General features: G+C 43.6%; 1 protein-coding gene across 1 annotated transcript in view; it reads right to left on the bottom strand.

Annotated features, from left to right (window-relative positions):
* svild (supervillin d) overlaps positions 1-17827 on the bottom strand; it is a 109939-nt gene that overhangs the window by 71852 nt on the left and 20260 nt on the right. The window contains exon 2 of the mRNA XM_038991550.1: positions 5978-6514. Coding sequence (XP_038847478.1) covers positions 5978-6336 — 359 coding nt within the window. The 5' untranslated portion in view covers positions 6337-6514. The remainder of the gene's footprint in view (positions 1-5977; positions 6515-17827) is intronic.

Raw genomic sequence — 17827 nt, 5'->3', positions numbered from 1 at the left:
CAGGCTGGGAAGACTGAATCTGCAATAGGTAAGCAGCTTGGTTTGAAGAAATCAACTGTGGGAGCAATTATTAGGAAATGGAAGACATACAAGACCACTGATAATCTCCCTCGATCTGGGGCTCCACGCAAGATCTCACACAGTGGGGTCAAAATGATCACAAGAACAGTGAGCAAAAATCCCAGAACCACACTGGGGGACCTAGTGAATGACCTGCAGAGAGCTGGGACCAAAGTAACAAAGCCTACCATCAGTAACACACTACGCCGCCAGGGACTCAAATCCTGCAGTGCCAGACGTGTCCCCCTGCTTAAGCCAGTACATGTCCAGGCCCATCTGAAGTTTGCTAGAGAGCATTTGGATGATCCAGAAGAAGATTGGGAGAATGTCATATGGTCAGATGAAACCAAAATATAACTTTTTGGTAAAAACTCAACTCGTCGTGTTTGGAGGACAAAGAATGCTGAGTTGCATCCAAAGAACACCATACCTACTGTGAAGCATGGGGGTGGAAACATCATGCTTTGGGGCTGTTTTTCTGCAAAGGGACCAGGACGACTGATCCGTGTAAAGGAAAGAATGAATGGGGCCATGTATCGTGAGATTTTGAGTGAAAACCTCCTTCCATCAGCAAGGGCATTGAAGATGAAACGTGGCTGGGTCTTTCAGCATGACACTGATCCCAAACACACCGCCCGGGCAACGAAGGAGTGGCTTCGTAAGAAGCATTTCAAGGTCCTGGAGTGGCCTAGCCAGTCTCCAGATCTCAACCCCATAGAAAATCTTTGGAGGGAGTTGAAAGTCCGTGTTGCCCAGCAACAGCCCCAAAACATCACTGCTCTAGAGGAGATCTGCATGGAGGAATGGGCCAAAATACCAGCAACAGTGTGTGAAAACCTTGTGAAAACTTACAGAAAACGTTTGACCTCTGTCATTGCCAACAAAGGGTATATAACAAAGTATTGAGATAAACTTTTGTTATTGACCAAATACTTATTTTCCACCATAATTTGCAAATAAATTCATAAAAAATCCTACAATGTGATTTTCTGTATTTTTTTTTCTCATTTTGTCTGTCATAGTTGAAGTGTACCTATGATGAAAATTACAGGCCTCTCTCATCTTTTTAAGTGGGAGAACTTGCACAATTGGTGGCTGACTAAATACTTTTTTGCCCCACTGTATATGTAGGCTACTGAGCTTGTCTGATGCTTTAAGCACTGCAAATAAAAATAAAGACACAGAAATGACTAAAGAGGGAGCCAGAGATCAATATAGCCTAACCAGTAGAAGAAAAAAAAATTGCAGCCCGCAGGTGGAAAATATGCTGATAAAAATAAATATCCTATAAATCACTGCAAAGAAATTGAAACATTGTATCAACTATTAACTTGGTTCAGACTCGTGCTAGCAGACTTGCAACATTGTATAAAACATTCTGGGCCCTCAGAGTTCCACACTGCAGTGAGCTCCTGACAGACAGACAGACACAGCTGTAGGCTATTTGCGCAAGGGATAAGAAGTAAATCAGGTATTTTTTTTTTTACATCAGAGCATTATTTTTTCCCCTTCATTCTGAGCGGTTATCTAAAGGGAGAGAGATGGAAATATTTTTCACATTGACAATAGTTCCTCAATGTAGCCTTTCTCAATAGATGTAAATACAGACTGTTTTCTTGATATTTGAGGCAAAGAAAAAAAGCTCCACATTGATGGTGAGTTAAGACAATCAGAAATAGTATCAGATCCCCAAATGGGCACATTTATAGGTCTACATTTGCACGCAGGCCAGGTAGCCTAGGCCTACTTCTATGTGTAATCAGGTACGTGTCCTTACTCAAGATTGACAGGAGTGTGCCAAACAAAAGACAATTAATAAATTGACAACTGGTAAATGGAATGAAATCAACCAAAACCTTTTTTCTCACAACTGTATCCTAGGTTGTGTGCTCCGCAAACAACATGTCCACTCCTACAATGACAACGGTAAGACTGTAATAATAATATATTGAAGGCATTAACAGAAATGACCATAACCAAACAAGCATTATAGATTAGAAATGATGGGAATTAAGGGTAGGCTAAATGTACTACTGGTGATACTGGTGTACCATCCCCGCTTCCGCAATGGATTAGTCCTCTCAGACAGGCGTGAATCAGACAGGTGTCTGATCTGCCATACATTTTTGTATATATTGCCACTGCTCGAGTAAAAAATAAAAAAATTGGTCGACCAACAGCCTATCGACTGTTGAGGGTTCAGTGAATGTGTGAAAACCAGCCTGACCCTAACATCTGAGCATACCTGAGCACAACAACATACCTGCCTTACTTAACACCCACTCCATCACCTGCAAACAATAACAACAATGTTACGGTGTCGCACTGGAATGTGTTCCGGAATTCTTCCAATGGCATTGAGGAGTACACCACATCAGTCACTGACTTTATCAATAAGTGCATTGAGGATGTCGTCCCCACAGTGACTGTACGTACATACCCCAACCAGAAGCCATGGATTACAGGCAACATTAGCACTGAGCTAAAGGGTAGAGCTGCCACTATCAAGTAGCAGGACTCGCACCCAGAAGCTTATAAGAAATCCCGCTATGCCCTCACGCGAAACATCAAACAGGCAAAGCGTCAATACAGAACTAAGATCGAATCATACTACACCGGCTCCGACACGCATTTGATGTGGCAGGGAATGCAAACTATTACAGACTACAAAGGGAAGCACAGCCGAGAGCTGCCCAGTGACACGAGCCTACCAGATGAGCTAAATAACTTCTATGCTCGCTTCGAGGCAAGTAACACTGAAAAATACATGAGAGCATCAGCTGTTCCAGACAACTGTGTGATCGTGCTCTCCGCAGCCGATGTAAGACCTTTAAACAGGTCAATATTCACAAGGCAGCAGGGCCAGAAGGATTACCAGGATGTGTACTCTGAGCATGCGCTGACGAACTGGCAAGTGTCTTCACTGACATTTTCAACCTCTCCCTGTCTGAGTCTGTAATACCAACATGTTTCAAGCAGACCACCTTAGTGTTCTTGGGCACAGGGACTAAGGTAACCTGCCTAAATGACTACCGACCCGTAGCACTCACGTCTGTAGCCATGAAATGCTTTGAAAGGCTGGTCATGGCTCACATCAACACCATTATCCCAGAAACCCTAGACCCACTTCAATTTGCATACCGCACTAACAGATCCACAGATGATGCAATCTCTATTGCACTCCACACTGCCCTTTCACACCTGGACAAAAGGAACACCTATGTGAGAACACTATTCATTGACTACAGCTCAGCATTCAACACCATAGTGCCCTCAAAGCTCATCAACTAAGCTACAGGATCCTTGACTTCCTGACGGGCCATCCCCAGGTGGTAAGGGTAGGGAACAACACATCCGCCATGCTGATCCTCAACACAAGCACCCCTCAGGAGTGCATGCTCAGTCCCCTCCTGTACTCCCTGTTCACTCATGACTGCACGGCCAGGCACGACTCCAACACCATAATCAAGTTTGCCGATGACACAACAGTGGTAGGCCTGATCACCAACAACGATGAGACAGCCTATAGGGAGGTCATCAGAGACCTGACCATGTGGGGCAAGGACAAAAACCTCTCCCTCAACCTGATCAAGACAAAGGAGATGATCTAGGACTACAGGAAAAGGAGGACCGAGCACGCCCCTATTCTCGTCGACGGGGCTGTAGTGGAGCAGGTTGAGAGCTTCAAGTTCCACATCACCAACAAACTAACATGGTCCAAGCACACCAAGACAGTCGTGAAGAGGGCACGACAAAACCTATTTGCCCTCAGGAGACAGAAAAGATTTAGCATGGGTCCTCAGATCCTCGAAAGGTTTTACAGCTGCACCATTAGAGCATCCTGATTGGTTGCATCACTGCCTGGTATGGCAACTGCTCAGCTTCCGACCGCAAGGCACTAGAGGGTAGCGCTTCTGAAGCTAAGCAGGGTTAGTCCTGGTCGGTCCCTAGATGGGAGACCAGATGCTGCTGGAAGTGGTGTTGGAGGGCAAGTAGGAGGCACTCTTTAAAAAAATATTCCAACGCCCCAGGGCAGTGATTGCCCTGTGTAGGGTGCCGTCTTTCGAATGGGACGTTAAACGGGTGTCCTGACTCTCTGTGGTCACTAAAGATCCCATGGCACTGATCGTAAGAGTAGGGGTGTTAACCCCGGTGTCCTGGCTAAATTCCCAAGCTGTCCCTCATACTATCACGGTCACTTAATCATCCCCAGCTTATAATTGGTTCATTCATCCCCCTCTCCCCTGTAACTATTCCTCAGGTCGTTGCTGTAAATGAGAATGTGTTCTCAGTTAACTTACCTGGTAAAATAACGGTAAAATAAAATAAATAAAAGGAAGTACGTACGGACCAGTATATCACTGGGGCCAAGCTTCCTGCCATCCAGGACCTCTATACCAGGCGGTGTCAGAGGAAGGCCCTAAAAATTGTCAAAGACTCCAGCCACCCTAGTCATCGACTTATCTGCTACCGCACGGCAAGCAGTACCGGAGCGTCTAGGTCCAAGAGGCTTCTAAACAGCTTCTACCCCCAAGCCATAAGACTCCTGAACAGCTAATCAAATGGCAACCCAGACTATTTGCATTGCACCCTCTCTTCTACGCTGCTGATACTATTATTATTTTATCTATATCTATGCATAGTGACTTTAACTCTACCTACATGTACATATTACCTCAATTACCTCGACACCGGTGCCCCTGCACATTGACTCTGTACCTGTACACCCTGTATATAGCCCCGCTATTATTATTTTACTGCTGCTCTTTAATTATTTGTTATTCTTAGCTCTTACTTATATTGGGGGGGGGGTATTTTCTTAAAACTGTATTGTTGGTTAAAGGCTTGTAAGTAAGCATTTCACTGTTGCATTTGAGGCATGTGACAAATCAAATTTGATTTGATTCAACAGCATGGGCCACAGAGACTAGGAGATTACGTCAGAATGTGCGCTAAGACTTTTAAGCGACACGCAAGCGCGACAACACCCTCAAGCTGAATATTATCTCCGCATAACTACACTTTGACTGCATGTGAAGAAACATGTAAAATGCCACAGGTCTTCCGGGAGGGCATTGCAACATAATACAATGAGTGCATGCCTTTCCTAATCAACATGTAGTAAGGAGACGATAAGATCTGACGAGCAGTCAGTCAGACTTATCTAGTTCAACAAGGAGGGGGCTGGAAGCTTTGGCACAAACTACGGTGCATGTTCCAACTCGTTCAAATTCAACCCCGTACTCTCACTCATTCTCTCCTCTTTTCAGTCGGTCCATCTCCCCCTCCTCTGCTACACTCATCCCCTCAAGCTGCTTGTCAGGAGCCAACAGGCTTATGCGCACTAGGCAGAATATTTGGGATGATTAAGGGAAAAGATCCCAAATGGAGGAAAGGACATGTTTTGCTTCATCCATGTGCAGACGTCGAGGACATTGTTGGCAGCGAATGAGTTTTGTTCCCAAATCTCCACTCCCTATGCAGCATTTCCATGTTGTTTATTCTCGAAAAGGCTAAAACACTCCCATTCCGATGAATAGCTGTAAATTGAACCATAACAAGAATCTAAGATGTCATAACATGCAGCAAAACATGTCTCAGCAAAAGCATTTGGCATATGTGCCATTTCCCAACTAACTGAATTTGTCCATCTCTGGACATTCCAGAATGGTTCCCTCCAAAAAGGAGTGATATGATAGCAGCATGACTAACTTATCCTGATCTCTTATAAGGAGGGGTGTATGGTGATGAACCACTGACAATGGCAGCTTCCCCCTTAGATTGGGGCACCCTGTCTGGAGACTAAAGGCCCCGATAGCAACGTCCAACCCTCTGGCAGAACAACTGTCAATTGAAACCAGGCGGGTGGAGGCTGCAAAAGAGCTAGGAGTGGACAAGGGGAGTTGACCGGACTCACCTGTGATTAGAGTTAAGCCTCTTGGTGGCAGCAGGCTTTGACGGGCAAGGTGTATCCAGTTGGGCCTCCTCATCCCCCACGGTCTCCTGGGAGGACTCGCTGTCAACAGACTCGTCGCGGTCTTCCATCCTACTCCTGGAGGCCCGGCTAGATAACGTCTGCTCGGAGCTTTTGTCCTCCGGCTTCTCTTTCTCAGAAGTCTCACCAGCTTTCCTGTCCCTCCTGGTGTATTTAGAGCCGACTTCCTCAGCGTTTCCGTAACGCTCCGCCAGCTCTCTCCTCCTCTCGGCTTTGTAGCGGGCGATGCGCTCAGCCTTGGTCTCCAAGGCAGAATTCTGGATGGTGTCTACGGCATCCATTTTGTCGTGCCTCCTTTTTAAGTCCTCTCGCTTCACTCAATATCCGGGGGTTTGAGGAGCCTCCTCTCCACTGGACACCACCAGATCAAAAGGAGTCACAGGAGTTGTTCAGACGTTGATGGTTTTGCAGTTGGTCTCCCCTCGAAGGACGATGGACCACGTCATTAAAATCATCTCTCTGTTGGAACAAATCAAGAGAGACAACGTTTTGTATTGCAACAAGCGAAAAAGGCTATGTGAGACTTCCAAACACTTAACAAAAATCACCAGGACTGGGCCATTAGGATATATACAGTCTCTGCTGGGTGCAATGGGAACTGGATGTAACTGCCTGGATAAACAAGAGCCCAACCCTGCCTAGCCCAACCCCAGCTAATGAACCCCCGGTGAGAGTGAAGTCAGCCAACTCAGCTCAAAGACAATACAGGCCCCACAGCAGACTGCCGCACTGAGACTCTCACATAACCTCTCAAGGATATTTAATCCCCTCACATAGAGGAAAAGGGAGAGAGAGAGAGAGAGAGAGAGAATCAGAAAAAGAGTGGGAAAACAGCCGTCCAACAGAAATTCTCGATCTACAGTTTCTCAACATTCAGTTAACTGGAGGCAGATATCCTTGCTTAATCTGGACTTGAATGGCATCCAAACGCTACAAATCATTCCATGTTTACTACGGCAAGCACTGCACAGGCTTACAAAAACAGCAAAAGCCACTTGGCTTAAGAGACGTTCCACAATTACGGACGCAAATAAAAACACACCAGTAAAAATCCACACAACCAAGTGAACCATCGGCATGCCCAGAACACTATACACAAAGCACAAAAACACCCCAGGAGCTGTAGAGAAAGTAATGGGTATGTGGAGGTATGTTTATATAAGTGGGGGCAGGGATCGAGGGTTAACGTGACGCTCTGGGATCCCTACAGTAAAGGGGCAAGGGGTAATTTAGCACATCTGGGATTGCACATTCAATAGCGCTTAGTCAGAAGGGGGGGGGGGGGGGGGGGGGGGTAATAGAGAGAGGGGGAGAGTAGAGAGGCAAGGACTCTACAGGAGAGAAGAAAGAGGGGGGAAGAAAGTGTGGGGGTAGGGTTGTGCAAGAGGGGAAGGGGGAGTCAGAAGAAAGTAGGTGGGATGAGAGAGGAGAAGAGAAAGGGAGCGGGGTCGCAGAAGGGAGAAGGTAGTGGTTGGAAGGGGGAGAACAGGAGAGGTGGGTGTCAGACTGTAGAAAATTGGAAAATCGAGAGTTACATATTGGGATATTATTTGACAATATACCGTATTGACAATATCACAATATAATTTTTGCACTAGTTTGCTGTACCCGCACCAAAACTGCAGTATTTTTCCTTCATAGCTCATTCTCCATCTTCTTTTTAAATATAGGGAGCCCTTTTTTTCCTCAGAACTTTTATTTCCAAGACTGATCAACACTTGTTTTCTCATGGCTCTCTTGTCCCTCTGCAGCAACATATTTGGAACATCGAATCACAATACGTATACAGTATAGAATAATGAGTATCATGAGAATCGCAATACATATCGTATCGTCACCTAGGTATCGTGATAATATCATACCGCGAGGTCCCTGGCAAATCCCTGCACTACTAGAGTAAATTAGCTGTCTTGGGGGGACCATTTCTGTAAGGGTGACAGGGGTTCATAAATCTCCCAATATACACCAACCACCTGCAGAGCCAAATAGTGGACCAAGAAATTAGACCACCCCCCCCCCCCCTTCACTCAAAAATAAGTCTGGGAAATATTACACAACAAATCTGTGTGTGTGTGTGTGTGTGTGTGTGTGTGTGTGTGTGTAAGCAAGCATGTGTGTGTCTAACTTCACCTTGACCTCACCCTCCTCCACCTATCAAACTGTTGTTGGAACAATGAGGACCACAATACCTCCACTGGAACAGCTTGAAGACATCAGCCGAACAAACCCATACTGTGAAATCTGCTGGATGAAAACTATTAGCTGACCTTGTGTAGGATTTGCTGCCAGGCTCTAGCTACGGGAGAGACATTCACTACAACCAGCCATTCAGTGACCTACAGTGCCTTCAGAAAAGTATTCACACCCCCTTGACTTATTTCACATATTGTTGTGTTACAGCCTGAATTCAGAATGAATTATATAGATTCTCTCTCTCACCAATCTACACACAATACCCCATAATGAAAAAGTGAAAACATGTTGTTTTCACATGACGGCAGGCCTGGAGTTTGGAAAAAGGCACGTGAAGGACTCAAAGCATAAGGCAAAAATATTATGTGGTCTGAGACAAAAATGTTACTCTTTGGCCTAAATGCAAAGCACTATGTCTGGAGAAAACCAGGCACAGCTCATCACCCATCTAACGCCATCCCTACTGTGAAGCATGATGGTGGCAGCATGATGCTATGATGATGCTTTTCAGCAGCAGGGACAAGGAGACTGGTATTGATAGAGGGAACAATGAATGGAGCCAAATACAGGCACATCCTTGACGAGAACCTGCTTCAGAGTGCAAACGACCTTAGACTGGGGTGAAGATTTAGGTTCCAACAGGACAATGACCCCAAGCATACAGCCAAAGCAAGGCTGGAATGGTTTCAGAACAAGAATATGAAAGTCCTTGAGTGGCCCAGCCAAATCTAAGACTTGAATCCCATTGAAAATCTGTGGAAAGACTTGCTGTTCACTGCCGCTCCCCATCTAACTTAACAGAGCTTGAGAAAATCTGCAAGGAAGAATGGGAGAAAATTCCTAAATCCAGATGTGCAAAGCTGATCCACACATACCCAAAACGACTCAAAGCTGTAACCACCGCCAAAGATGCTTCAACAAAGTATTGACTCTGGTGTGAATACTCATTTAATTTACATATTTCTAATATTTCAAATGTTTAACAAATTTGCTAAATATTCTAAAAACATGTTCTCACTTTGTCATTATGAAGTATTGTGTGTAGATGTGTGGGGAAAAATGGATACATTTTGATTTCATGCTATAACAAAATGTGAAATTAGTCAAGGGGTATGAATACTTTATGAAGGCACTGTAGCATAATAAAAGCGAAATCAATTTGATTTAAGGACAAGCGGAATCCCTGGGGTTATTTGGCTTTATGAGTTTACAAACTTGCTCCAACTTTTGATGGAATATTCGGAAACAAAATTGGATTTTCTTGATCATAAAGAAAGCTCTACTTCAGCGGTCACCAACCGGTCGATTGCGATACAAACTCTGCCTACCTGGCCGACCGGGAGATTTGTGGCTAAATCGAGTGCGCTTACTGTGCATAGCTCCAATCACCGTGCCATTAGCTTGCACGACCCCGGCCACAACAAAGTTTGGTACTAGCCTACGTGAGATTGTATAACCATGACCAGAGAGAGACTATCAAAGAATACAGCAAATATCTGTGGTGTTTATGAGTGAGTTTTTATTCGACTGTCAACACTGTTTTTAATTCAACACTATTGCAAAACATAAAAACACGCTTCTCCCTACTTCCACTGGTGCTGCAGCTGCAATTAATGAGTAGCCAAGTGTATTGATAGCCCTGTATTTTTATTACTACTATTAGCAGCTCGTCATGTCCATTTTAATATCAAGGAATATTTCACTTTATCTGGTCAAAGGAACAATGTGAATTTGTGGATGAGGTACAACTCGAATTCAAAGTTCACACTTGTCTTGAAAGCACCATGAATATCAGATGCAGGTCCCATCAGTCTAGTAAAATAAAGTATTATTTCAATTTATGCTCAGCTATGCCTCACGAGCACTACACCAACTTATCTATTTTGTTATCAAAGCTCAATTTTGAAATATACTATTGCCTGAGAATAATAATATTGGCAGCCCAGGCCAGGCATAGAGCCAATATGCTGTGATAATGTATTAGTCCTACTGCACAAGCCTCATTCCTAGAGAACTGTTTTTATTAGGTTAATGTTACATTTTTTAAGTCATGATTTATTTTTATTTTTTAAATCGGAGCGGTAGATCTCCGCTTGCTTTTTGACTGTGAAAGGGATCTTGACTCTGAAAAGGTTGGTGAACACTGCACCTCTTGGTGCTGGGCCAGTTAGAGCACTGTATTATGGAGTCTCCTTTGTTTGAGCACCAGATAAAAATCAGGAGTTGCTTCGACCCAAGTTAGCCTGCTAATTCATCTCGCTTCATACCTCACTACCCTGGGATTCTCCCTGACCTGAGTTGAGTAGATAATCTCTGGGGCATCGAAAACTCATGCCGCCATTGATTTCTAACTCATCCAATATCAATCCCAAACATAGGCTTATAAATCTCCTAATGAAGGCAACATTTCCCTTGAGGTTTCAATGTTGATTTCGGGCCTCTGAATACACTGACGTAACTCACAAAGTCATCCCAGAGTCCACTCTGTATTACTCTCTCACTACCTATAAAAGGAGTTTTGAATAACACACTAAAGCTTGATCGTGCAGATCGAAAACAAAGAGCCTGCTTTGTTTGGAAGCCGACTTTGTTATTTCAACCGAACAAGGAGAAGAAAATCAAAGTTGTGAGTCATACTGAAGATATCACCCCTATTAGGGAACAGTGAACTCACCTAAAGACATGCAAAACATTTTTTTTATTTTTTATTACCCTTTACCTTATGGTATTTAAAAAAAATAAGTTGCACCATGGCTGGAGAGCATGTGGGAACATGCAAAGCTGAAGGCACAGAGAAGCTCTCTCAACAAGCCAGTGTCTGAGAGACACTAGTAATGTCCCTGTAAAATAACAGATGTTAGGCTGATTAAAGAAGAAAAATTCAAAATAGAACAGACCTCATCTATTTCAATGAAGTAGAAGTAATGCCTGTGCAACCCACATCTTTGTTTTGTGGTTTTGTTGAGTGACAACAGTCAATGTGTCAGAAGAGATAAAACCCCAAAACATGGCATTTATATGCATTGCAAAAGAAGATAGTATTCCTATTTATTTTTTATTCTAAACAACACCAGTCAAACACTCCATCATTTTGGCTTGTCCAAATTGGATGTGTAAATATGGCACTACCATGCCATGTAAACAAAGTCCACATCCAGTGTTTGACAGCATGAGTGAGCTCTGACATGTCCTTGCCCCAGGGGAGAGGTTATGGGCCTTGAGAGGAACCTCTGTCTCAACAATGGCCAAGTATGTCACTTCCTGACTGGGAGTCATATCCTCTTTCATAAAAGCACAATTAAATGGCAGCATTGTATTCATCATAAGCTAGGCAACTCTCCAAAACCCTCGGTCTTGGGGGTGTCGGGTGAAGAGGGGGCACTGGTTTTAAGTGGGTTCAAAGGGCAGATTTCCCCTCACATAGAAACTTCAATCCATGATCATTATAATGTTTTCTTTTTTTCCCCCCCGAGTTACAGACCACTAGCATGCAGCCTTGCCCATCACTTGCAAATCTCAGCATTAATAAGAGTCCACCTTTTTGACCTTGTGGGAGATCTATCGACATGCCATTGAGCAGGGCGTTGATCCTGGTTGCTTCTGTGTGTCGCTCTGGATGGGCGTCTGTTAGATGACTAATGTGATGTAGTTGTTGAGTTGCTTCACTGCAAGTATATTGTACGTTTTAAACATTCAATAAAACATTATTATTATTGAATTTTTTTAAAGAGTCCATCCACTTATGGAGCCCGTATGCCACATGGGGGTAGAGACTACTACAGCCCAGTGGATTAAAGACCCTTAACTCCGAGGGAAGAGACTTTCCCATTGATCTTTTACGATGACATCCCATCCTAACGTTTATCTACGGTCGCCTTATCTTTTTGGCCTGTAACAAATCCAACAGGTCAGATGATTCACATAGGGAAACAACATGGAGTTGAGAACTCAATAGCCTGTGCTCTAAATAGGCTTTAAAATCAGAGTAATTGAAAATACAGTTCAAATCAAATGTTATTGGTCACAAACACATGGTTAGCAGAGGTTAATGCGAGTGTAGCGAAATGCTTGTGCTTCTAGTTCCAACAGTGTAGTAATATCTAACAAGTAATCTAACAATTCCCCAACAACTACCTAATACACACAAATCTAAAGGGGTGAATGAGAAAATGTACATATAAGTATATGGATAAGCGATGGCCAAGCGGCATAGGCAAGGTGCAGTAGATGGTATAAAATACAGTATATACATGTGATATGAGTAATGTAAGATATGTAAACATTATTAAAGTGGCATTATTTAAAGTGGCATTGTTTAAAGTGACTAGTGATCCATTTATTAACCTGTTTGGCGTGCAAGCCCGACGTCGGTACACTTATGACAACAGCCACTTCAAGTGCAGGGCGCGAAATTCAAAAGATATTTTTTTTTAATATTTAACTTTCACACATTAACAAGTCCAATACAGCATATGAAAGGTACACATCTCGTGAATCCAGCCAACATGTCCGATTTTTAAAATGTTTTACAGGGAAGACACAATATGTAAATCTATTAGCTAACCACGTTAGCAAAAGACTCCACTTTTATTACTCCATCAGTTTTTGACTCCATCAGTAGCTATCACAAATTCGGCCAAATAAAGATATAAATAGCCACTAACCAAGAAACAACCTCATCAGATGACAGTCTGATAACATATTTATTGTATAGCATATGTTTTTTTCGAAAAATGTGCATATTTCAGGTATAAATCATAGTTTACATTGCAGCTACATTCAGAAATTGCACCGAAAGCAGCCATAATATTTACAGACACCAACGTCAAATACCTAATTACTCATCATAAAACATTTCTGAAAAATACATAGTGTACAGCAAATGAAAGACAGGCATCTTGTGATGCCAGACAATATTTCCGATTTATTAAGTGTTTTACAGCGAAAACAAAATGTTGCGTTATATTAGCTTAGCACAATAGCCAGAAACACTTTGGCGCCGGCGACTACGACAGATATATGAAATAACATCATAAATTGGGTCTTACTTTTGCTGATCTTTCATCAGAATGTTGAACAAGGTGTCCTTTGTCCAGATGAGTCGTTGTTTGGATTCAGAATGGCAACTTTCTCTCTCCATTTAGCAAGCGCGCTAGCCGGGTTGCACGGATCTCTCCATGTAAACAAACGGAAGAGAACGGAACACGGCAAAACTCCCGAAAAAAATTCAATAATCTGATGAAACTATATTGAAAAAACATACTTTACGATGATATGGTGACATGTATCAAATAAAATCAAAGCCGGAAATAATAGTCGCCTATAACGTCAGCAAAACAAAAGGCAACCCCACTGTCCAAATCGCGTTCTTCAGAGTACCGGAACTGGGGTACACGTCATTCCAAGAGGATTTATTCCATCCCAGATCGAGATAATCACCTCATTTCTTCTCTCACAGCCTTCTTGACACCCAGAGGAAGGTGTATGACGTGTATGTATACTAATAGGTCTTGTGCCCATGTATAGGCATGAAGAAGAACAGAGCATCGATTTCAGACGTTCCACTTCCTGGTCAGGAAAAGTGCTGCAGAATGAGTTCTGTTTCACTCAGAGAAATAATTCAAACGGTTTTAGAAACTAGAGAGTGTTTTCTATCCAATAGTAATAATAATATGCATATTGTACGAGCAAGAATTGAGTACGAGGCCGTTTGAAATGGGCACGATTTAACTGGCTACTCAATACTGCCCCTTGCAGCCATAAGAAGTTTTAAAGTGTCCAGTGATTGGGTCTCAGTGTAGGCAGCAGCCTCACTGAGTTAGTGATGGCTATTTAACAGTCCGATGGCCTTGAGATAGAAGCTGTTATTCAATCTCTCGGTCCCAGCTTTGATGCACCTGTACTGACCTCGCCTTCTGGATGATAGCGGTGTGAACAGGCAGTGGCTCGGCTGGTTGTTGTTCTTGATGATCTTTTTGGCCTTCCTGTGACATCGGGGGCTGTAGGTGTCATGGAGGGCAGGTAGTTTGCCCCCGGTGATGCGTTGTGCAGGCCGCACCACCCTCTGGAGAGCCTTGCGGTTGAGGGCGGTGCAGTTGCCGTACCAGGCTGTGATACAGCCCGACAGGATGCTCTTAATTGTGCATCTGTAAAAGTTTGTCAGGGTTTTGGGTGACAGGCCAAATTTCTTCAGCCTCCTGAGGTGTGGATAGGGGGGGTGCTCCCTCTGCTGTTTCCTGAAGTCCACGATCATCTCCTTTGTTTTATTGACGTTGAGTGAGAGGTTGTTTTCCTGACACCACACTCCGAGAGCCCTCACCTCCTCCCTGTAGGCTGTCTCGTCGTTGTTGGTAATCAAACCCACTACTGTTGTGTCGTCTGCAAACGTGATGATTGAGTTGGAGGCGTGCATGGCCACGCAGTCGTGGGTGAAGAGGGAGTACAGGAGAGGGCTGAGCACACACCCTTGTGGGGCCCCAGTGTTTAGGGTCAGCGAAGTGGAGATGTTGTTTCCTACCTTCACCACCTGGGGGTGGCCCGTCAGAAAGTCAAGGACCCAGTTGCACAGGGAGGGGTTGAGACCCAGGGCCTCCAGCTTGATGGGTACTATGGTGTTGAATGCTGAGCTGTAGTCAATGAACAGCATTCTTACATAGGTATTCTTTTTGTCCAGATGGGTTAGGGCAGTGTGCAGTGTGATGGCGATTGCGTCATCTGTGGACCTGTTGGGGCAGTATGCAAACTGACGTGGATCTAGGGTGGCGGTGATATGATCCTTGACTAGCCTCTCAAAGCACTTCATGATGACAGAAGTGAGTGCTACGGGGCGGTAGTCATTTAGTTCAGTTATCTATTGCCTTCTTGGTTACAGGAACAATGGTAGCCATCTTGAAGCATGTGGGGACAACAGACTGGGATAGGGAGCGATTAAATATGTCTGTAAACACACTAGCCAGCTGGTCTGCGCATGCTCTGAGGACGCGGCTAGGGATGCCGTCTGGGCCAGCAGCCTTGCGAGGGTTAACAAGTTTAAATGTTCTACTTTTGTAGTCCGTGATTTCCTGTAGACCCTGCCACATACGTCTCATGTATGAGCCGTTGAATTGCGACTCCACCTTGTCCCTGTACCGGCATTCCGCTTGTTTGATTGCCTTGCGGAGTGAATAACTACACTGTTTATATACAGCCATATCTCCAAACCTCTTTCTATGGTTAAATGCGGTGGATCGTGCTTTCAGTTTTACGCGAATGCCACCATCCATCCGCGGTTTCTGGTTAGGGTAGGTTATAAATGGTCACAGTGAGTACGACGTCTCCAATGCACTTATTTATAAAACGCACTCACCGAGTCAGCGTATAGGTCAATATTGTCCTCTGAGGCTGATCTAAACATATTCCAGTCCGCGTGATCAAAACTTGAACGTACACAAAACTCCATACATTTTCCCTGACACCCAAAAGTACTCGATACATTTTGAATGCTTAGCAGGACAGGAAAATGGTCTAATTCACACACTTATCAATAGAACATCCCTGGTCATCCCAACTGCCTCTGATCTGGCGGACTCACCAAACACATGCTTCGTTTGGAAATGATGTCTGAATGTTGGAGCATGCCCCTAGCTATCCGTAAATAAATAAATAAATAAACAAGAAAATGGTGCCGTCTGGTTTGCTTATTATAAGGAATTTGAAATGAATTATACTTTTGATACTTAAGTATATTTTAGCAATAACATTTACTTTTGATACTTAAGTACATTTAAAACCAAATACTTTTAGACTTTTACTCAAGTAGGATTTTACTGGGTGACTCACTTTTACTTGTGTCATTTTATATTAAGGTATCTTTACTTTTAGTAGTACGACAATTGGGTACTTTTTCCACCACTGCTGTAAATGCACCCTTCCCTGGTTTGAAAGTTTACAAAGCAGATACAGAGTTCATAGTTCACCGTGTACATTAATAGGTGCAGGTGATAGTGGGACTGTCGACATGAGTGTGTGTGGGTGTGTGAGGGGGTGGGGGCAAAAAGGGACAGGATCAGGCTACTTTAGTGACTGGTCTTCGAGGTAAAGGACCATAGCAGTTTGCAAAGTTAAGGGGGGGGGGGGGGGGGTTGTGGCCAATGGTGCAGTTTTAGAGGCTCTCCTCTTTGCTGGAGACATTTGGTTGTTTTAAAGCTGGTTTCCGGCGATTATACACATTTTGCTATGGCTTATGCCTTATGCTATCTCAGTGACTCAAACATTTTAACAAAATAGGGGCCTCATGCCATGACATTTTTGGAATTTCAGATTCTCCCACTTTTTTGGAGGGGGGGCAGCTATGATTTAGCAGCGGCGATGATTTAGCAACTATGCTATTCATGATAATCACAGCTGATTTACGGATTACAACAGCTGAGTGTTGTAAGAGATTTCTCACCAGCTACACATGCAACAGCACCATTTCCTACAACAACAAGAACCGTTGAAGGGAGGGTGGGTCACAACACGACAGGATCCCATTTCCTAGTCCACCTCACAGGTGTCAAAATCTAAACGTGTGAAGAACGGGCCATCTTTGGAAAAACATACCACACACAGGACCTTGGAGGTTAGCTGCATTTATGAACAAGTTCATGCGTTCATTCTTTATAGGTCTGGGACAAGGCCCAGGCATAAAGGCTGCATCGGGGGCCAAACCACTGACCTGTAGTCCATTAGTCTTCAGATTCTTTAGGAACTCGCATGTCCACACAAGAACACGGGGCAGGAATGCAGCCACCACCCTTGGATCAATTTAGGAGCAAGGGAAAACAACTGCTTTGGCTGTATGCATTTCTGACAGTAACACTCTTGGAATTAGTTCAAAGGAATGTCAAAACTGGGGTATCTATTCAAAAAAGGCACAATTCTGGTTGTACACAAGCTCTTGTCAGTTCATCTATCAAATGATTATCAGTTAGTTGCACTACCCCTTTCAAATCTACCACAGAAACCACAGCAAGACATCAGTCTCTAAATGACAGGAGTCGCAGCACCAATGTAATGAACACTGGCACTAAATGCTGATTCACGGTAAGTGTCTGGTAACACCTTTTTAACAAGACACTCAATTACCATGTTAGGCTAATGACCAAGTGTAGTTCATAACACAAACACTCAATTGACAATTAATTGGTTTAAAGTGAAGCGATGCACTAACATGCACGTAAACACTTGTTTGAAACAGATGCAAAGCCTAATGCTTTGGAAAGTCTGAAATATCTGTTGAGTGAAAATGCTTTGCAGTTATAAAACTGAGGAAGAGCTCCTAAGCTTAATAGTTATAGCCTAATCGTGTCCAATCATGTCTTGAGCCATATTCATTCCATGTAATTTCAGCATGCCAAGCCAAGATCACCCACAATCATTTCAGTGGTTAGAAACAGAAAAGAATGGCTTTCCTGAAACATTTTGTTGAAATGTAATTTGATCTAGGAGAGAACAGCAATAACAGCGGCATCTGGTACTTTCGGACTAAATTTATGGTAAATAATGACAAATGACTCTGAACAGGGGAACACTGCATAGTATGAAGAAGCAATACTCCAA

This window comes from Salvelinus namaycush, chromosome 4, assembly GCF_016432855.1.
Source record: "Salvelinus namaycush isolate Seneca chromosome 4, SaNama_1.0, whole genome shotgun sequence".
NCBI lineage: Eukaryota > Metazoa > Chordata > Actinopteri > Salmoniformes > Salmonidae > Salvelinus > Salvelinus namaycush.
This window is presented reverse-complemented; position numbering and strand designations above follow the sequence as displayed.